The 22298-nt window shown below is 42.1% G+C and overlaps 1 protein-coding gene across 3 annotated transcripts in view; it reads right to left on the reverse strand.

Moving 5' to 3' along the window:
- Window positions 1-20691, reverse strand: part of ADRB2 (adrenoceptor beta 2) — a 127475-nt gene extending 106784 nt beyond the window's left edge. For 2 of the 3 annotated variants that reach the window (XR_011971984.1, XR_011971985.1), the window contains exon 1: window positions 18481-20690. Coding sequence is in view for 1 of the 3 variants with exons in the window: in XM_072631024.1 (XP_072487125.1) it covers window positions 19256-20402 (1147 nt within the window). In the remaining 2 variants the exon portion in view is untranslated. Of the gene's footprint in view, window positions 1-18480 lie in introns of all 3 variants that reach the window. The other variant, XM_072631024.1, reaches the window with a different exon arrangement.
- Between the last annotated feature and the right edge of the window lie 1607 nt (window positions 20692-22298).

Raw genomic sequence — 22298 nt, forward strand, 5'->3', positions numbered from 1 at the left:
TTCTAGGACCTTAAGAGATACTTGACACTATGTCTTTGACTTCTGTTCTTCTTTTTGTCTTTTAGATCAAAGATTCTTAACCTTTTTGGTACCATGGATTCCTTTGGGAGTTTGGTGAAGTTTATGGACCCTTTCTCAGCATAATGTTTTTAAACACACAAAATAAAATATACAGAATTACAAAGGAAACCAATTGTGTTGAAATAAAGATATAATTTTTTCCCCATCCAAGGTTATAGGCCCCCTAAAATCTATCCCTTGCTTGAGAATTCCTACTATAGATGCAGTTTCAAGAGACTTTTTGTCTCAGGGTGACTTTCTCGTACAGAAAGGAAATGGCAACAATTTAAACGTATTTAAACATGGAAGGGGAGAAGCAGAAAAAGAATCCAGTGGGGAGGAAATGGGTAAGTGACTATTATTTTCTCTAATACATTTCTCCAATATTTCCCCCTCAGATTTTTCCTCTCTCACTACCTTCAATCAAAGGATAAATAACATCACAGCTGGAAGTATCTTTGAATATAGACAAGAGAATATTAGAACTGGAATGAAACAGACTATAGAATGTTAAATTTCAAAGCTGGAAGAGACTTTAAAATATGGAACAGAGAATGTTAAAACTGGAAGAAACAATGGAATCTCAATGCTAGAAAAGGACTTAAAAGTATAAAAGACAGAAGATGAATGCCCAAAGTACCTTTGCTCATGGCACATAGAATATTAGTGCGGAGAGGAACATCAGAACATAGATTATACACTGTCACCAAAGGACCTTAAACCATAGACTATGGGACTGAAAACATTAAACATCATCTAGTGTAAATCTCTTATTTTAAAGATTAAGGGTCTGGGGGCCAGAGAAGAGAAGTGAGTTAACCAAGGTCATACAGTTAACTACTTAATGGTACTCCACTATGAAGGCCAATTTTGAATCTGTATTTCTAATCACATCACTTCATTTATGACTCTTTGACCTTTGTAAGGTTTTAGAATTAAAGAATGCCACCACTTTGCCCATGGTAATCTAGAAGAATGTGATATCCAATTCTAGGAACTTTCTGTCTTCTCCAGGGAACAGTTTCAGAAGTCAGATTCTCTTTATCCTAAGATCCTAAGGTCCCATCTAATGTGGTGGAGTGGAAAAACAAAACAAAACAAAAAGCTGAATTTGGAATCAAAAGGTTTGTGTTTGAACATCACCTGCTATCTATCATTTTGGAAAAAGTCACTTCTTTGGGACACAGTTTCTTCCTCTGCAAAATGAAGAGGTCAGTCCAGATCTCCAAAGTCCTTTCCAGCTTTAAATCTAGTGACTAAATTCAAGATAGCAAATAAGAGGTGGAAAGTGGTGACTCATAGCAGGAAGGAGAGTGATGCTCAGCTACTAGGCAACCCCTTGGAGTCAACTTCTAAAGTATCCAAGACTAGGGAGTCCAGAGCTATTGTACACATGCAAAGGTTAGTAACGGCTCATTGATTTCAGCTGACTCAATCACCACTTTGATGTCAGGAAGCTTTTGAAAACCAGCAACTAAGCAGTGACACCGTTAGGTTGTTCTTCTGTCCAAGTTCTGGGTCAGTTGAGCTGAAAGTAATGAAACCATCAGAGCTGGAAGGAACCTTAGAACATGGAACACAGACAGAGAGAGGTAGAAAGGACAGCAGAGCATACATACAATGTTAGAGTTAGGAGAAACCTTAAAACTGCTCTTTGCAGATAGGGAAGATGAGTTCCAAAGAGGGGGAGTGATTTGCCCAAGGACACACAGCAAGTCAATGGCAGAGCTGTAACTAGTGTTCTTGTATCTGTGTGTGTGTATATATGTACAAGCGTCTGAGTATGTGAGTGTGTGAGTATGTGAATGTGTATGTGTGAGTGTGTGTGGTGTGAGAAACATCACTTCTCAGTTTTTGTACTTTTGCTAAGAACGCAAGGAATTAAATTAAAATTTTTAAAAGAACCACAATTTAAGACATGTCAAATGACAATTACCTTAAAATGACAGATTACCATGCATCTGACCCTTCCCCACTTTTCATGCATTCTGGGTTTTTTTTTTTATTTACTTGACTTTCAGAAATCAGATGCCTTTTACTACAAGAGACTGATCTCATATAGTGTGGTAGAGTGAGAAAACAAAACAAAATGAAACGAAACAAAAACAGTCATTGAATTTGAAATCAAAAGGTCTGTATTTGAACACCATTTGCTATCTATTATCTTGGGTGGAGTCACAGTTTCTTCCTCTGCAAAATGAAGAGGTCAGTCCAGATCTCCAGGGTCCCTTCCAGCTTTAAATCTAGTGACTAAGTTCAAGGGAGCAAATGAGAGGTGGAAGGTGATAACTCATAGCAGGAAGGAGAGTGATGTTCAGCTACTAAGCTACCCGTTTAGAGTCAACTCCTAAAGCATGTCGGAGCATCTTTGAAATAAAAGAAAAGAATTAAAACCTTATGACCTCAATCAGGAACCACCCTGCCAGAGTTCACTGTTCTGCTAGAGTTTGCCATAGCTCTCACATATTCACCCTAGTTTCAGAATCACTAAACCACAGGATCTCAGAGATAAAAGAGACCTCAGAAGTCCAACTTGTGCCTGAATAGAAATCCCTTCTATAATACCCCTAAAGAGTCATTATCCAGCCCTTACTTTAAAGATATGCAGGTGTAAGAAGATCTATGTTTCCCAAAACACATCATTCTATGGGACAAAAGTGTCTCACTGTTAATATATTTGGTCACCTGCTCCCCCTTTTCTCCATGAAGATTTCTCTTTTCTAGGCTGAACACCCGTAATTCCTTCCATTTATCCTCATATGGTTGATTTTCTTCTTCAGACTACTGCTTCTTTTCATTAGTCTTTCTTTCTCTGAGACAATATAGCATCCAGTGCAAAGAGCATTAGGTCTGGAGTTAGAGAGTATAAGTTCAAATCCTGGTTCTGCTATTTAGTATGTACATATTCTTGAGGAAAATCATGTAACCTTTCTGGACCTCAGTTTCTTCATCTGTAAAATGAGAGAGGTGGATGAAGCCATGATCCAAAGCTTAAAAAGTGCTGAAGGGGTTGAGAGTGGAAATAGTTTAAGAAGCCCTGGATTAGCTGACCTCCAAAGTGCCTCAAACTATGATATTTCAATAATTTCTAGATTTAGTGTTTCTCTTTGAGGGTCAATATCATAGACATCATATTCACTCTCTCATAGTTCCCTGTACCATCCCATGGTGTCTAGTTATAGAAGTGGCTAGTTCCCAAAACTATGTTTTAATAGAAATAAGGATGTCTGAGTCTGCTCTGATGTCAGAACATATTACATATTTGATGTTTGATTTTATTGGTTACTCGGTATTACTACAGTCAAAGATCTAGGTCCCAATTATCTGTTCTGAATGCTTAAAACCTAGAAATGCACCTGCCCATTGTTAATAACATATCCTCATACACACAGCCTACCCCTGCAGACAAAAAGGAGCCACATGTTTATATGTACACCCATAAAAAAATAATAGAACCATGGAATGTCAGAGCCAGAAGGGGCCTCGGAATACGGAATGCAGCCAGCACATTCATCTTACACATTTCAGTAGGACTGCCCCCACTAGAGGGAATTCTAGGTCACAGGTGCCTGCTTGGGAAGCAGCTGCCAGTTCTACCCTCCCTCACTTTGTTTTCAGTGCCTTCCACACACAGCCTCAGGCTGATTTTGCATGACCTGGAACTGCTTCAAGAGAGGAAGACAGAGACTAGGAAGACAAACAGGGAGGAGTGAAAGGAGTTCCTCAGAATCCCCAGGACCTAGTGGAAGATGCTGAGTGGACTAGATGTACATACCCTGATCTTGCCCCTGGACAGGGCATCATTCAGCACATTACTGTCAATTACATGAACATAGAACTTAAGAGCTCCAAAGACCACTAGTGATCATTTAGTCTACACACATTTCACAGATGGGAATGCTGAGGGCCAGAGAAAGGAAGTCATAGAGTATTAGCCCTTTGGAGCTAGAAAGTGCTTTAAGGCCAACTCTGTCATTTAATGGATGGGGAAACTGAGGCCTGGAAAGGGAAGTCATAGCTAGAAGAGATCTTAGAGACTGCCTTATCTAAGTGTCTTAGCCAAGGTCACACAGGGAGTCAGAGGCAGAGCCAGGACTACCCCATGTTCCATACGCCCATCTGTTTATATATACACCCTCCTGGAGCAGATGGGCACACACCCAGAGTGGGGGTTGGTAAAAGCAAAAACCCACTCTGTAGATGTCATAATTTTACCAGAGCTTAGCTATGGGACCTCATTGTTGCAGAAGATAAATATAACGAGCCCAGTTCCTCCTCAAACCAAACTTGCTTTCGGCCAGGAATAAATGGTATCCCCAGAGTTCCTGGGGAAGCGCTCCCCTCTTCTCTCAATCCCCAGTCTCCAGTGACAAGGCGGAGTTGCTTCTAGACCATGATCATTGGCTGTTTCCAGGCTGGGCAACAGGAAGAAGGTCAGGTCGGGTTGCATAAAGCTTGCCTTGTATGTGCTCAGCTCCTGGTGTTGCAGTCCTAAGTGGAGCCTGTGTACAGTTCCAATCTGGGATTAATCCTTTAATAGAGTCAGTCATCCAGATAAGTAAACACAAGCCAAGATGGTAAACGAGGGGAAGTGTGTACGTCCTGATGGGGAATGCATCTGCAATTATATCAGTACAGCTCATAAAACAGTCAGCACATGAAGTCCAGCACAGGCCAGAGAAGAACAGCAGGGCTAGCTGGAAAATACTCCCAGGGCATCACTGGGAATCAGGAGACTTGGCTCTGCCACTGACTCCCTCTGTGACCTTGGGCAAGTCTCTATCCCATTTTCGTCTTCAGCTTCCTCTTCTTTAAAATAAAGATCATGGTACACTAAGTTGTGCTAGAATATCTCCAACATTCTATGTTCTAAAGTCGCTTCTTTAGAGGAAACTAGGTGAAGTGGATAGAGTGCTGGATTTGAAGTCAAAAGGATCTAAATTCAAATACAATTTCAGATATTGTGTTATCCTGGGCAAGTCACTTAAGCTGAGTTTCCTCATCTATAAAATGATGATAATAATAGTCCTATTTCCTAGAATTGTTAAAAGGAAAACAAAGATAATTTTTGTAAATCATTTTGCAAAAATTAATGTGTTATATATCCGGGGAACACCATACACAGTAATAGCAATATTATATGAAGATCAATTGTAAATGACTTAGATATTCTCAGCAATGCAATGATCCAAGACAATTGTGAAGGACTCATGATGAAAAATGCTGTCCACTTCCAGAGAAAGAACTGATGGAGCCTCAATGCATACTGAAGCATACTTTTAAAACTTTCTTCATTATTCTTGTTTTTTTAGTCTGCGTCTTCTTTCGTAATGTGACTAATATGGAAATGTATTGCATGACCACACATGTATAATCTATATCAAATTGCTTGCCTTCTCAAGGAGAGGGCAAGGGCAGGGTGGGAGGGAGGTAGAGAATTTGAAACTTAAAATAAAAAAAAAATGTTAAAAATCCTTGTTTATATATAATTAAGAAATAAAATAAAAATCAATTGATTGAAAAGTGTTATGTAAATGCTAGCCATTGTTATGATGATGATTACTATGATTTTTCACCATTGCACTTGAAGATCCCAAGGGTTCTTCCTTCTAAAGTCCCTTCTAGCTCTAATGTTCTATGTTTATTTTCAGATCCCTTACAGTGCTGATATTATAGGATTCTTTAATGATGTGTGTTTAGTACAAGCTTAGGCAGAAAAGTTGTTTGAGCATAACTACCATTCCACCCATTAGAAGGAGGGCTTCATTTCATTTAATTTAGTAAATACAGAGCAGGCAGCCAGGGAGCAATTAGGAAAAACCCATTACAGCTAAGGAAACTCAACGGTTAGATGGCTGTGCCTGGATTTCAAACATATTCATTTTGCCTCATTGCTTAGGGACAGATCTTTGAGGATTTAGCAGCCTGATAGCTGATCACAGGCTATTTTCTACTTCCTGGAGAGTCCCTTATAAAAGCCCAAGACCCCCCTGAAAGGACAAGCTACAAGCATGATATACCAGAAGGAGCACCATCGGGCACATGCCTGATACTTACTGCGTGATCTGGAACAAATCCTTTTCCTTTTCTGAGCCTTAGTTTCCTCCATTGTAAAAATGGGGATAAAAACAATAGCTGACATTTCTGTGTTTGTATGTGTGTATATATATGCATATATGTGTGTTTATGTGTATATACATATATACATGTATATATGTGTGCATACATATAATTATCTCATTTGAGTTTCACAACAACCTCTGAACTTTGATAACATAATAACAGCAAGCTTTCCCATGGGGCTTTAGGATTTGCAGAGCATTTAACACATATTCGATCTCATTTGATCACTAGAACAACAATAATAGGTAGCATTTATATAGCCCTTTGTGGCAGAGTGGTTTACATGTGTTATCTCAAGTGATTCTTACAACTCTGGCATATACTACTATTATGCCTGTTTTACAGGTGAGGAAGCTGAGGCTGAGGCAGATAAAGTGATCTGCCCAGAGTTATACACCTAGTAAGTGTCTGAGTTTGAACTTGATTATTTCTGACTCCACGATTAGAATTCTATCCGCTCATCATAGTGATCATTCATTTAGCACTTTAAGGTTTGCCAAGTATTTTGTGTTATTTCATTGGTATTCATAAAAACTCCCCAAGGTAAATGATTTTATAATTTCCATTTTGCCAATGAGGAAACTGGGACAGGTTAAGTGACTTGCACAGGGTCAAAGAGCTAGTAAGTATCTGAGTCAGGATTTAAACTCAGATCTTTCTATCTCTAAGTTTGGTGCTCTGTGCATCATGATAAAATGCCTCTTTAATTTTACCAGTATTATTAACTTGGGCAAAGGAAATGGCCTAGCCATGATCACACTGAGTATAAGCCAGAGGGTCAGGTCAGTCAATCCATAAGCATTTATTAAGCACCTACTCTGTATAAAGCACTATGCTTAGTGATGGGCATACAAAAAAAGGAAGCAAAAGGCAGTCCTTGCCCTCAAGGAGCTTGAAATCTAACAGGGGGAAACAACAAGCAAACAAATGTGTACAAACAGGAAGTAATTAAGGGAGGCAAGGTACTAAAATTAGGAGTGGTTGGGAAAGGCTTTCTGTAGAAGATGAGATTTTAGTTGAGACTTGAAGGAAGCCAGGGATGCCAGGATACAGAAGATGAGGAGGGAGAGAATTCTAGGCATGAGGAACAGTCAGAGAAGATGCCAGAGCTAGGAGATGGAGTATCTTTTTTAAGTCAGGAGGCCAGAGGCAGTGCATTGATGAGTACTGGACGGGGGGATAAGGTACAAAAAGCCTGGAAGGGGGATGGGAGGTGGAACTAGGTTACAAAGGGCTTTGAACACTAAACAGAGGATTTTATATTTAATTCTAGAGGTGATAGGGAATCACTGAAGTTTTTTGGGCATGAGGGGGAATGACATGGTGTGACCTATGCTTTAGGAAAATCACTTGCAAGGCTGAAAGGAAGAAGAATTGGAACGGAGAGGGACTTGAGGTAGGCAGACCCACCAATAAGCTATTGCAGTAAACTGAGCATGAAGTGGTGAGGGCCTGTAGCAAGATGGTGGCAGTATTAGGGGAAAGAAAGGAACATATTCCACAAATGTTGCAAAGGTGAAATTGACAGGCCTTGGCAACAAACTGGAATGAGGGTTGGAGGGGCAAAGATGAGAGATAGAAGTTGAAGATGGCACCTAGGTTGTGAGCCTGGGAGATTGAAAGAATAATAGCGCCGTTGCAGTAATAGAGACGTTTTCAGTAGAGGGAGACTTTAGGGGGAACTTTAATGAGTTTAGTTTTGGACATGTTGGGTTTAGAATGTCTATTGGACATCTAGCTCAAGATGTTTGGAAGGCAGTTGTAGATGTCAGATTAGAGGTCAGCAGAGAGGTTAGGAGAGGATTAGCAGATTTGAGAATCACCAGTATAGAGATGATAATTAAACTAGAAGTTGATGAGATCACCAAGTGAATAATACAAAGGGAGAAGAGGGCCCAGGATAGAACTCTGTAGGATACCTACGGTTAAAAGGCATGACCTGGATGAGGATCCAGCAAAGGAAATTGAGAAGTAGTCACAGGAGAAAAACCAGAAGAGAGTGGTATCCCAAAAATCTAAGACAAGAGAATATTGAGAAGAGGTCGGTCAACAGTGTCAAAGACTGCAGAGAAGCAGAGGAGAACAGGATTTTTAAAAGGCCATTTCAAAAAGACCATTGGATTTGGCAATTAAGAAATTGAAGTTGTTTCAGAGGAATGATGAGATCAGCAGCTGGATTGTAAGGAGTTAAGAAGAAAGAAAGAGGGGAGAAAGTGGAGGCATCTGTTGTAGATAGCCTTCTCAAGGAAATTATCCACAAAAGGCAGAAGAGATATGAGATGATACATATTATATATGGAAGGATTAAGTGAGGGTTTTTTGTGGATAGGGGTGAAGTGGATGTGTTTATAGGCAGCAGAGAAGGAGCCAGTAGACAGAAAGAAATTGAAGATAAGTGAGAGATTGGGGATGACAGAAGGGACAATCTGTTGGAAGAGATGGGATGGAAAGGGATCACTTGAACAGGAGTATGGGGTGAGCCTTACTAAAGAGTAAGGTCACTTCATCATGTGAAGGAGGAGATAGTGGCAGGAGGTGATATAAGATAGGAAGAAGAGGAAAGAGGAACCTCATAAGAAAAGACTTTCAATATTTTCTGTAAAATATGAGGCCAAGTTCTCAGTTGAGGGAGGTGGGAGGAGGAAGCATGGGACGTTTGAGGAGGGATGAAAAGAGGGCACAGAAAAGCCAACTAGAGGTATTCACTCCAGTCAATCTTGTTAGCACCACTTGCACTACTATCCCTCCCAGGGTGATTGAGAGGAAAGTGTTTATAGAATTTAAAGTACAGGAGAAATGGAAGTTATTATTACTGAATAGAGTGATGGAAACAAGACCACAGGAAGTGCAATGATGGGGGGGAGGGGAAGGAAATAAAAGTCTTAATAGTCTTTGCAGAGAAGACTCATTATTTTCTCTCTGGGAGGTCATAAGTCACTTGGAAAAGGCATGGGAAGGACAGCTGATGAACAGGACTAATAGTTTGGAAAACTGCTTAACCTTTTTGCTCTATTTCTGGGTTTCCATCTCTCCCCCACCCTACAGCCCAGAGCTGTTAAGAGACTGATTTCCTGGGTCATTCCGCACTTGGGAATATAGTGAAAAGCCTTCAATACAGATCACTGGGGTGAAGGCTAGTGTGAAATGGAGGAAAGCCTGACTTCAAGAATAATTTTTTTTAAAAAAAGGAAATACAATTTTATTTTCTTGTACTTTAAAGCACACAGAGTCACTAAATCTCAGAAGTGAAATGGACCTTAAAGGTCATCTCTTCCAACCTCTCACCCCATTCAGGAATCTCTTCTTTAACATCCTTGACAGAATTGGCTTCTGCTTGAATTCTTCCAAGGATGGGATGTCCCCACTTTACAAAGTAGTCCATCCCATAGATTCACAGAATCAGTAGGGACTCATGGAATCTCAGAATTAGGGGGATAGAGAATATCTAAATTAGTTTAGAACTGAACTGGAACCTCACCTAAGAAATCCCCAACAAGTGACCTTCTAGGCTCCACTTAAAGGTCTCTAATCTTGAAGGGCTCACTACCTGATAAGGTAACCAACTCTACTGTGGAGTGTCTCTCTAGAAGTTTTTATGTCATCTCCTTCATTACAATATCTATCCATTAGTCCTAGTTCTACCATTTGGGACTGAGCAGAACTGAGGCCAATTCCTCTACCACGTGATGGTCTTTCAAATACTTGAAAGATAAAAATCAAGTCCCCCAGAGTCTTCTTTCTATATGGCTAAACATCCCCTATTTGTTCATGTGACAAGATCACCTTCCTCTGGATATGCTCCAGCTTGTCCATGTCACTCCTAAAATGTGGAACCACAAACTAAACAGAGTGATATGGTTTAGCCAGGGTAAATAAAGGACAATTAAATGACTACCTCCCTTATCTAGATACTAATTCCTATTAATTTGGTTTACATGAAGTTAGGGTTTTGTTTGTTTATTTTTTGCTACCATGTGAGCTTAGAGAGTTAAGAAGGTAATGATCCCTATTGGGAGAAGGAATTCCCTCACTGGGGTTGTTTCTCACACCAATGAAATCCCAGGTCTAGGCCCCATCTCTATATTTATCCATGGAAGCCTTCAGGCTACTACAATCTCAACCAAAGTTCTCTGTTCCTGTACTTGCACAGTTTTTACACCTAAGTGAAGGTGCTTTATAGTTATCCCTGGTAAATGTCATCTCAGGGCAGCTAGGTGGCACAGTGGATAGAGTGCCAGGCCTGGAGTCAGGAAGACTTACCTTTATGAGTTCAAATCTGGCCTCAGACACTTCCTAGCTGTATAATCCTGAGCAAGTCACTTAACCCTGTTTGCTCATCAGTAAAATAAGCTGGAGAAGGAAAAGGAAACTCACTTGTAATGTTACAATTAAAGATCTTCCCTCCCAATTAATAGGTTTCACCTGGGGCCCATTAAGGGGAGCTTGATTAGGGGAGGCTTGTTTTGTAGGAAGTCCCACACCTTTTGTTAATTAATGAGGCACTGGGTCATGCCCTCCAGTTTTATAAAGTGTATATATACTCTGAGGTGAGGTTTTGCTTTCAGGGCTTACAAGAAGGTTGGTATACCAGGTGAGACTCTGGGTAGCCTTGCCTCCCTCCCCTACTTTGAAAACTCAGATGTTGGTGCTTCTCTCTCTGGTAACTATGCATGTATGCAATGGTCAGACAGTTGGATCTGTCTGTTGATCTGTGATATATGTATTGCTTATGGTCAGATGGTTGGAAGCCCTATCTGTTGGTCTTTATTTCTCTGCTTGTATTTTCCCTGAAGTTCAGGGTGCTGACTTTTTCCCCTGAACTAAGTGAATGATAAATGTGCTTGATTAAAGTAGATTGTTGACCCCTCAAAATTTGCTTTCCTTTTAGAAAAGCAGATCTAAGAACCTATGCAGCAGGCCCTCCTCTGCATGCCAGGGTCTTTGCTGTTATATCACTCCAGCATCTTTGCCAAGAAAACTCTAAATGGGGTCACAGAGAGTCAGACACAACTGAAAAACGACTGAACAAATATCACCTCATTAAAAGTGGTCAGTTAGTAATATATTGGGATTTTAAAAATCTGTTCTCAACTCTGTTGCTGAAGAAATGACTGATTGGTGGATTGGTCCATTTATAATTAATCCACTAACTCACAGAATATTGGTGATAGAAGGGACCTAAAGATCATTCAAGAAAACGCTCTCATTTTACAAAGTAGCAACCTGATGCCCAAAGAGGGAAGTAAAGAAACCCAAATGCAGGCCTTTTGACTGCTGGTCAAATATTCCCTCCATAACACCATCCAGGCCATCTCTTCTGAATCATACATAGATGGCATTTTAAAAGTTCTTGAATGTACTTGAGAAGTTTGTTCTTTTAAGTATTTTAAATATTCCCCAAGCAATCTTATTTGTACTCTCTCTGAAGCAAGCATTGTTGAGAACAGCCCCTGTGCAAACTCCTACAGGAGGACTGGTACTTGGCAAATATTGGTTAGATGAACGAATCAAAATAGAGTACACTAAAATGAACACTGGATGTAAAATCAGAGGTCCTGGGTTTGAGTTCTTGCTCTGCAACTTATAACCTGTCTATACAAGTCGGCAAGTCACTTCAATTCTCTGGGCCTATGGTTCCTCCTTCTCCATGTACTGAGCAGGTTCCACAGATAATCTCTAAGATCTCTTCTAACTCTGACATTTTGTGAATCTATGAAGAGATAGCCTGAGTTTCTTCATTTGTCAAATGGGGTTAGTTATACTAGTGTTCCCTACCTCAAAGGGCTACTTATGACGATTAAATAAAGTAATGGACAAGAAAAAAAAATTGTTGCTTGTTTATCACTATTATTATTGCCTGAATAACATTTCCCCATTATATGAAACCCTCCCTGCTGCCAGAAAATCAGTTCTATTGTACTAAGAAAGTGAGCAAAACACTTAAAATCTCCTTCATAAGCCAGCTGTGGCCTGCCAGGTTTCCAGCAAGTTCCAGACCTCAGGACAACTCTAGCCACAGACTTGCCTTGCAACCAGGCTGCCATGGGCACCATCCCAAACTCACCAAGAACCAGTTTGCCTGGGTGCGATCTGGGCAGTGCCAAATATGTTGCTGCAGTTTTACCCAGCCACGCTCGGTTTTGAAAGTTTCACATCCTCTTTTCACTCTGACCCAACCCTCAAATTGAAACCCAGAGTCAAAACAAGGGCCCAGAGAAAAGGGTCAGGCATTCTGAGAGCAGGTTGCTGATCTGTTATAACCACGGTAATGAGAGAAACCTTTTACCATCAGCTCAGACCACAGTTAATTCTCCCCATCAAATGGGACTGGCAGTCTACACATATGCCTGAAATCTAGCTTCCTCTTGCAAGCTGGTAGAATATAATATTCAGAAAATTACAGCAGAAAAATTCTTAGACTATAGAATGTTAGAACATAGAACATCAGAGCTGGAAGGCCCTTTAGACCACAAAATGTTAGAATATAGAATGTATTCTCCTAAAACACAGAAAGCTAGAGCAGGAAGTGACTCTGGAACATAAGATGTGAGACCAGTCATAGGCTCTAGAGATCATCTAAGTCCAACTGCCTCATTCTACAAAGAACAAAAGTTAGGCTCAGAGAGGAAAAAGTACATAGTCATAGTCAGGGTCAGAGCTGGAACTAGAATCCGGGCCTCTGGACTCTCAGATCCAAGGCTCTTTCTACTGTACCTTGAAGTCAGTCATTATCTTACTGCTATTATGGGGATGTTTGTTTTGTTTTCCCATGTAGATTATAAACTCCTTGAGGGGAGCAACCAAGTTTTATGCTCTCCCTATATGTCCACAGTACTCAGCTTATCACAGTCTGATAATCAATACTTGGTTGGACTCATTCTGCAGGCTCCAGCACAGCCTGCTCCTCAGTCAAGCCTTCTATAGCCTGTTTCCTTCCCATCCTCCCTTTCCTGGATTCCTTCCCTCAGTAACCGTCCCCTCCCTCCACCCCCACAAGACACACCTGTCAGCTGGCATCTCAATATTAGTTTCTCATTTGACAGTTCTTGGGCCCTTCTAGCCTAGGCAAAGGAAGTTTTGTTCTGGTGAATATACCACAAATGTTACGTAACCCCCTGACAACAAACAAATATGCATGACAGAAGGACATAAATAGAATCATTTTTTAAAAAAAATCAGATGTGCCACTGTTCATTTCTAAAGGGAGTGGTGTTTAAAGTCAGAGGACAAGAGCTGCCTGCTGTTCCTACCTGTGTGACCTTGGAGAGGTCAGGCCTGAGATCCTTATCTATCAAAGGGTTTGGAGGAAGTAAGGGTCACATTAAATGGCTTCTAAGGTCCCTTTTCACTCTATATTTTCATATCCTAGGAAAGGGAGTTGCTGGTAAAAAAACCCTAGAGGCTGAGAAAGGTACATATAGTTACACTAATCCCAAAACATGAATGACCACACTGAGATGTATGCTGAATTAGGTCATAAGCATGCTGAATTAGGAAATCTTCAAGCATCCTGAAAGGAGAAAATGTCCTAGTAGATGTTTCCTAAGTGAAACAAATAATTCTTTAGAGTTCGAATCTACTCTCCTGCTTACTAGCTATGTGAATCTTGGGAAAAACATTTCATTTCTCTAGGCCTCAGTATCCTATTTTGTTAAAAATGAGGACACTAGGCATCATTAACTGCCCCCCCCCCCATCTAGAAACTCCAATTATTCTCTATTTCCTTCAGCATTTAAAATCATTCACAACCTGGCTCTAGTCTATTTTCCCTTCTCATGATGCATTACTCCCTTTCACATCCCGTAGGGTCCAGTCAAACTGGTCTTACTGTTCTTCATATACAATACTCCACCTCCCACTTCTGTGCTTTTGTATTCCCCATGCCTGGAATGCACTATGTCCTCATCTCTGCCTCTTCCAATCTCTAATGTCCTTCAGTTCAAGTGCCACCTTCTACATGAATACCCATCCTCCCCACCCCCCCAGCTGCTAGTGCTTTCTGTTCTGTATCTGCACATAAAATCACACTCACTGGCATGCGCAGGCGTGTGCACACACATACCTATTATATAAATATATGCATACGTAAGCATATTTATACACATACATGTAATATGGTTGCAATAGGGTCATAGGATATTTTATATATATATATATATATATATATATATATATACATACATACACATACATAGGTCAACATGTACCTATATGAATTTAGATCTCCCCTAATACAATGTAAGCTCCTTGGGGACAAGGATTATATCACCACCAATACCCAGCATAATACCTGTCCCATAATAGGGTTTAATAAATGATCTCTCCGACTCCCCTCAACACACTCCAAATTCTTTGATTCTACATGGTCTTTTATGTCACTTTCAGATCTAAGATTCTTTTATTCTCTGTTAGGAGGCTGGAGGGAGCTGGGGAAGTTATGAAGAGCCTTTTACAAAGGTGAAGGGCCAAGAAGGGGACATAAAACGAGATAACAGATATCAAAATGATAACAGATTTAAAAGTGCTGCACGAGGAAAAGGCCAATGGTCTCCCACACAGACTATTATTACACAGTGTACTAAAAACATCAAGCTATCCAGCATTTGACTGAGATCACAATGTATACACCCAACCTTCACCCTGGTAACCAACAGGAAACACAGGAAGGCCTGTGTGGTATCAGGGAACAAAAACGATATTGAAAGTCAGAAGGCCTGGGTTCTAGTTCTGGCTCTGCCACTCATAAGCTCTGTGTTCTTTGAATCGTAGATTTAGAGCTGGGAGCATTGTTTCAGTAGTGTCCAACTCTTTGTGATCCTATCTGGGGTTTTCTTGGCAAAGATACTGGAGTGGTTTGCCATTTCCTTCTCCAGCTCATTTTACAGAGGAGGAAACTGAGGCAAACAGGGTTAAGTGACTTGCCCAGGGTCACACAGCTAGTATCTGAAACTGGATTTGAACTCAGAAAGATGAGTCTTCCTCACCCCAGATCCAGAACTCTATTCATAGCTGCCCCAGGATACACCACCTAACCCAAACCCTTTATGTTACAAATGAGGTGACTGAACCCCAGAGAGTTGCCCCTGGTCACCAAGGTGATCAAATAAGGGAGGCAGGATAGAGCAAGTCATTTGCCCTCTCTGGGCCTCAGCCACATCATTTATAAAATGAGGGTGTAGAACTAATGTCCTTTCTATCTCTCTATGATCCATTATGGTCTGAGGTCTTTTCCAGTTCTAGCATTCTGTGTTCTTCTCTATTCTAGGTCCCTCCTCATTCTGATATCTTATACAGTAAATTCTGTGTTCTAGCTCCTTCCTCCCCCCAACACACACACACAAACACAAACACACCGTACCATGTGATAGCATGGATGTGACTCCGGGTTTTCAAAGGCTATGCCAGCAGACCACAAGTTTTGACAATCTTGTCAAGTTAGAACAACTAAAAATGGACCTCAAGATAGGGTAAGTCTGTCTTTTCTGAGGACTAGCCTGGCTAAATGCAAGGAGGCACACCACCAGGTGATGACATTTTTTGGCCATAGAAATTCATGAAACCAACCCTGAGAGCACAGAAGGTTTGCATTCTGCCTGGATGAAAATCACCCATGCCCCCTGAATTGAACACATTTTATGTGCGATGGCCTCCTTCCAAAATGCTATGCTGTAAGGTCCTGTACAGTTCTAATATTTCACTGCTCCGTGTTTTACGCTCCCTTCCAGTTCTGATGTTGTGTTCTAACACCGTGATCCTAAGTGAATTCTTCGCCATTGGTAAGGTTAAGGCTGTAAGAGAGCTGTGCTGACACATGGAGAGAAGGGAACTACTGTTTGGAAGCCGGAAGCAACTATTCAGCTAAGGAACAAATTAAAGATTACTTAACTCTGTTCAGACTAAGCCCTCTCCAGTCATGGAGGAGTTGGTGGGAAGAAGCCAAGTTAGTGCCCAGATACCTGATGTAAAAATAGAAGAAGGATGGAGAGGAAAGGAGATTAAAAGAATGTGTTTACTTTTTTGATTGTCACATAAGTGGCTTTTAAGGGCATTAGAGTCATTCCATAAAACAGCAGTGATTGTTCACCGACCCTCTTACTACTCGTAAACCTGTTTGAACCAGCGCCCTCCCAGCAGCTCTGGTGTCACCTGCATACCTTCTATTGTGGCAGCACTGAAGTAAGGATGGGACAGTGGATAAAGCACCCAGCGCTGGATGGCGCTGGAGAAGGAAAGATACAGGGAAGATCAGGAGACCTGGGTTCTGGTGTTGCCTCTGACCTCAAGGGCATGGATTGGTTTGGTTTTGTTTTGGTGTTTGTTTGTTTTTGGTGGGTTTTTTTTGTTTGTTTTTTTGCTTTTCTTTGCATCCTCTGCACTTAGGAGAGTGGTTGACACATTGCAAGTCTTTAACAAATGCTTGTTGACTGTATGACATCTGGGCAAGTCATATTCCTTCTCTGGGCAGCAAACTTCCCATGAGTAAGAAGACACGAATTCAATTCCTAATTCTGCTACTCACTACCTTCATGACTTTGAGCAACAAGATGCTGGGGGTGAACCCTAGATTCTAAAAACTTGGGTTTGAATTCCATTTAGTTCCTCTACTCTCTGCTAACTGTGTGAGCCTGGATAAGTCACAACCTCTCTGAGTCTTTGTAAAGTCATCTGTAAAATGAGAAGTTTGGACCAGGTCCCTTTCTGCTTTAAATTCTATGATCCTGTGAGACCTTAAAAAAATAATATGACCTGTGATCATTTAAGTCCTGTCCATTTTTAAGTTTCACATCTCTATTGCCGAAGTAGGGCTAGAAGGAACTTTAGAGATCATCTAACTAAAGCTTGTCCTCATTCTCTCCCCTCTCACTACTCTTCCTTCTCCTCTCCAAGGAAACCAGAGGGGATTTATTGATTTGGGACCTTCAGGTAACAAAGCTAACTACTTGAGGAGTGAGCAAGGGGAAGATAAATCTAGGCAACCATTCACCTGACTTCCAACTGAACTCATTCTGCCCACCTGGCCACCAATTAACTCCTGGTCCTCTGTATTTTGGTGGGAAGGAAAGAAACTGTTATTAGGAGGTGGAGGGGTGGCAACATCTTCATAACAAACAGCTGAATCCTCTTTCTTTTCTAACTACCCAGACTTGGTAGGTTCAGAGATTCCCAAGGAAAGAAAGAGTGAGGGTATAAATTTGGGAAGCTGCCATACACAGCAGGCAGGAGATGGCTGTCCATCAACTCAGGTTCATGAGTCAGTCTTTCTGATGTAAACAGCACACAGAAAATCTAACAGGAGGCAGTTTGTGGTGCAACAGGAAGAGGGCTACATTTAGAGTACGGAGAGTTCAGTCTGAATCTCAGCTCCAAGGCTTTGAGACTCTTGAGGAAGTTACTTCCCCTCTCTGGGCCTCAGTTTTTCATTAGGCAAATGGGGCTATGCCACATGAAAGCATGGGAATCCAATGAAGTAATGGGTCTGTAAAGAGCTCTGTAATTTTGATGGGCTATGTAAATGAGAACTATAAGTCTGATTATTATTGAACTGAACTGAAGTTTTTACTTGATCACAATTTTACTTCATCATAGGATACTAAATCTAGAGCTGCAAGGACATCAGAGGCCAGCTAATAATCCAGCCTCCTCTTTTTACAGATGAGGAAACAGAGGTCTAAGTTAGCTAAGTAATTTCACTAAGGTCACTTGGGTAATAAGTATCAGTGGGCACTTGAACCCAGCTGCTTTTTTCATCCCTCTTTCCACTGTACCACCATCTTCCCACGGATAATTTTGGAATAAAGAATTAATGGGAAATTGACAACTTCCCATTAATAATAAATAATAATTTTATTATTGAATAATCATTAAATATATTTACATATCAATAATACATAAATAGGTACACTAATGAGCAACATAAGCAAATCAGAGAAGCCTGATTTAGGGTAGAAGGATTATGTGAGACGTGTTTATTATAACATTCAATGCCAACAGACTTAAGCTATGTGTAAGTGTAATTCCAGGAAGTGTGGCATGAAAAAAGAAGACGAGCTAGAGCAAAAGCCCTGGGTTTAAGTCTCCATCAACACTTTGTAGCCATATGACCATAGGCAAGTCCCTTCCTTCACCTCCTGAACCTTGAGCTCCTTAATACAATGGAGATGATATTTCCCCCTATACACCTCACAAAGCTATGGAGAATAGCACTAGGTAAAACTGGTAAACACCACAGAAATGTGAGGTCTTATTGTTACTATTAATTCACCATTAAGTCACTGGACAGCTATTACAAACAGTTACCTGTGGTTTCCAACAAGAATGTTCCGCTGGGGGGATTTGGACAAACAGGTGTAATGATGTCACAGCAAAACAATTTATTTACTGTAAACTTTAGACTTTGCTCATTCAACAGCAGAAGCTGTCCCCTCTGTGTCCCTGCCTCCAATAGCCCATGTGAGCCAATAGGAGGATAAGACGAATCCATATGGACAGCCAGGTCCGGCTGGAGCATCCGCAAGGCCCAGGGGGAAGGCTTGCTCCTCCAGATAGATGTCCCAAGTAGAAGTATGCTAACCCTAATACTTGACAAATGAGGTAGATCTAGAAGAAAGTCATCCAAACTCGACCAAGTCCTCAAGGTCTGAGATCCTTGAAGTGGGATATACACTTCCAAACTCCATTCCAGGCAGAACCCACCTGTTACAGAAATGCAGAATCCCTAGAACTGGTGGGTGAGTTATTTTGTTTCCTGTTAACTTAAAAACTTAAAAAATAAATAGGCTAAGTCTGTCCTCCTCCACCTGCCCATCTCTCTCTAGGCTGACTAGACATTTCTAGCTCAGGAGTTAGAGTGTGCTTAGTATTTGAGTGTTGGTGACGAGTTGTTTTTGTGGATTGTTTTGGGGGGGGGGGAGGGTTGGTGGTTGCTGTTCTTTTAAAAAGTGGATTCTTTCTTTTTCCCCACCTTGCTTGGTTTGCTGAGGGTTTTTTACCAACCAGAGAGACAGTCACAAGGGGGTATCATCCAGAGTCTGATCCTGGCTCTCTAAGGTCGCGCTAGCATTAGGCACAGTACCTGCACAGTTCAAAAAGCCCTCAGTGCCTGGGAGGTCTTCATACAGCAGCTCGATCTCCTTCTCCTGCTCGGTGGGATAGCTCCCTCGCTCCTCGTTGGGCTCACTTCTCCCATTGCTGTTGCTGGAGTGGCCATTGCCATAGAGCTTCAGGGCTGACCTCCTGAAACAGAGGAGCTCCTGAAAGGCATATCTGAAGTCCGGGCTCCGGCAGTAGATCAGCGGGTTGAAGGCTGAATTGGCGTAGCCCACCCAGTTCAGAAAAATGTACACATATTTGGGGACAATGTTGTCCTGTATCGCATGGACAATGTTAACAATGAAGAAAGGCAACCAACAGAGGGTAAAGGTCCCCATGATGATACCCAAGGTCTTGAGAGCTTTATGTTCCTTCAAACAGAACTTGGAAGACCTTCGGTGACTTGTCCTTCCATTTTGCTCCATCTGGTTGCTGTTCTGGACATGAAAGCGGCCCTCAGATTTATCTATCTTCTTAAGTTGCTTCTTGGCCACCTGGAAGACCCGGGAGTACACAAATACCATGACCACCAGAGGCACATAAAAGGACACAATAGAGGAAGCAATGGCATAAGCCTGGTTAGTGAAGAAGTCACAGCAGGTCTCCTTCTCATAACATGAGAGAGCTTCCTGGTGGCTGGCACGATACCAGTGCATCTGAATGGGCAGGAAGGAGGTGAGGGCCGATACCACCCAGACCACTAGGATGACCACCCTGGCCTTGCCCTTGGTAAGCAGACTCTGGTACCGAAAAGGTGCTGTGATGGCGAAGTAGCGGTCCACAGCAATAACGCAGAGGGTCTCGATGCTAGCTGTGACACACAGAACATCAATGGAGGTCCAGAACTCACACCAAAAGTTCCCAAAGGTCCACATTTCCATGAGGATGTGACTGGCACCAAAAGGCACCACTGCCAGCCCCATAACCAGGTCAGCACAAGCCAGTGATGTGATGAAGTAGTTAGTGACTGTCTGCAAACGCTGGAACCTGGCGATGGCTGTGATGACCAGCACATTGCCAAACACAGTGGCTAGAACTATAATGGACATGACAATGCCCAAGCCCACCATCCACGCTTCACCCTTCTGAATGGTGGCGTTTAAAAAGCTGTGGCTCAAGTTGGCAGACATGACCCCCCAAGCTGTCCCCCCGGGGGGCGGGGCCGTCCCTGGAGGTCCACAAGCCTTGATTGAGAGTACCCCGCTGCCAATCTCTTCTTGGCAGGGGCTCAGCTCCCTGAGAGTCCCAAGCAGCTGCTCGCCCGACGAGGGCCCGTCATTCAGTCTCCGTAAGGTGCACAGGACCTCCAGGAACAGAGGGGAAGGAGGAAAGCAGGGCGCGCCCCAGTCTGAGGATCTGACCTTAGGAACAGCGAAAGCGGCAGCTTCTCGCAGCGAGCGCGCAGACTGCAAGTGCTCGGAGCCCGCTATGCGCCCCGGACTTCAGAACTTCGGTTGTCCCCCGGCCCGCCTCCATCCGATGACGTTATGTTACTTTCGGCCAATGGTGTGAGGGAGACCCCGCCCCTCCCCCCCTGCTGCTGGGAGTCCCGGCCCTCCCCGGAGCCGCACCTTATTCAGGGCGCGCTGAATGTGGAAGATCTGGGCTCTGGGTTTCCGCGGGAGCCCCAGGGGGTGCAGCTCTGCCTGCCCCGGCCTTGCAGACTGGACGCCCCGTTGGGAGTCAGCAGATCCCAGGAGACACACACATGTAATGAGATGCGGAGAGACAGTCACACACACAGACAGGCATACCGAGAAAAACGTTAGCGCACACAGACGCAGAGATCCAGAGAGAGAGACCGAGAAAGACATAGGTACACAGGCACACGCGAAGACGCAAGAACACCGAGTAACTCTAACCCTAATTATGTAACTATGGTACCTAGACACACACAGACACAGGCATACAGACACATGGGTACGCGCACCAAGAAACAGTTGTAAACATTGGGACAAAGACAGTGGCACACAGAGAGCAACAGGCAGTGAATGACACACACACAGACGCAGAAACAAACACATTCTCACAGGCACAAGCGCACTTCTTTTAGATTAGTTGAAAAACTGAAGTCTGACAGCGTAGTCAGTCAGTCAATCAACAAACATTTAATTAAGCGCTGTGCTACGCAATGAAGACACAAAGGGCAAAAGCAGTCCTCGCCCTGAAGGACATCATTTTCCGAGGAGGGCAACAGTACACAAACAGCTATGTATGTACAAGATATATATACAAGGTAACTGAAATGTGGGTGATCTCAGAGAGGGACAGGGTAAGGCTTCTTGTAGGTTTAATAACAGAGAAGTCCCTTTTTTGCAGGAAAGATGTTATTTATCCTAATCTCCATGGTCATTGCTTGAGCATGTAATGAATGTTACAATTCTTTTTCATCCTTAGGCTCACACATTTAGAGATGGAAGAGACCTCAGAGATCACATCTAGATCTTCCTTTCATTTTATAGATGAGGAATCCATGACTTAATGAAGAAATGACTCATTACAAAGACTTAGGCAATGAATAACAGAATCTGAACCCTCCTTCTTTTATTCCAAATCCAAGGAATCCAAATCCAAATCACTCCACTGCACCCCACTGAGTCCCAGAGAGTTGCGTTTATTTTCTTTTTCTTCTATTTCTTTTTTGGAGAGTGAAAGATTTGAAGGTGGGATAGAGGACCCAGGGAAACATGTTGTTTATTTTTAATGCAAAGGACAACATTTTTCTAGTCTGATTTCATTTTCTTTTCTTTTTTTTGCCTGATTTCATTTTCAAGTGAGAATACTTCAAGTTTCAAGGTTAAGTATCGGATTTATTGTACACTCACTCTGATTTCCACATGCACTTGCATTAGCATGATAGTCTACTCTGCACATCTGCACATAGTCCCATGGAGCAAATGTCAAAGCTTACAGATATCAGAGGGTGCCCACCTGCATCTGAAGAGAGCTCCTCCATTTGGGAGTTCCCTTTACCAATGGAATCACATGATCACAGGATCATAGGTTCAGTGCTAGAATAAACCTTA

The sequence above is a fragment of the Notamacropus eugenii genome, chromosome 1 (assembly GCF_028372415.1).
Source record: "Notamacropus eugenii isolate mMacEug1 chromosome 1, mMacEug1.pri_v2, whole genome shotgun sequence".
Lineage (NCBI taxonomy): Eukaryota > Metazoa > Chordata > Mammalia > Diprotodontia > Macropodidae > Notamacropus > Notamacropus eugenii.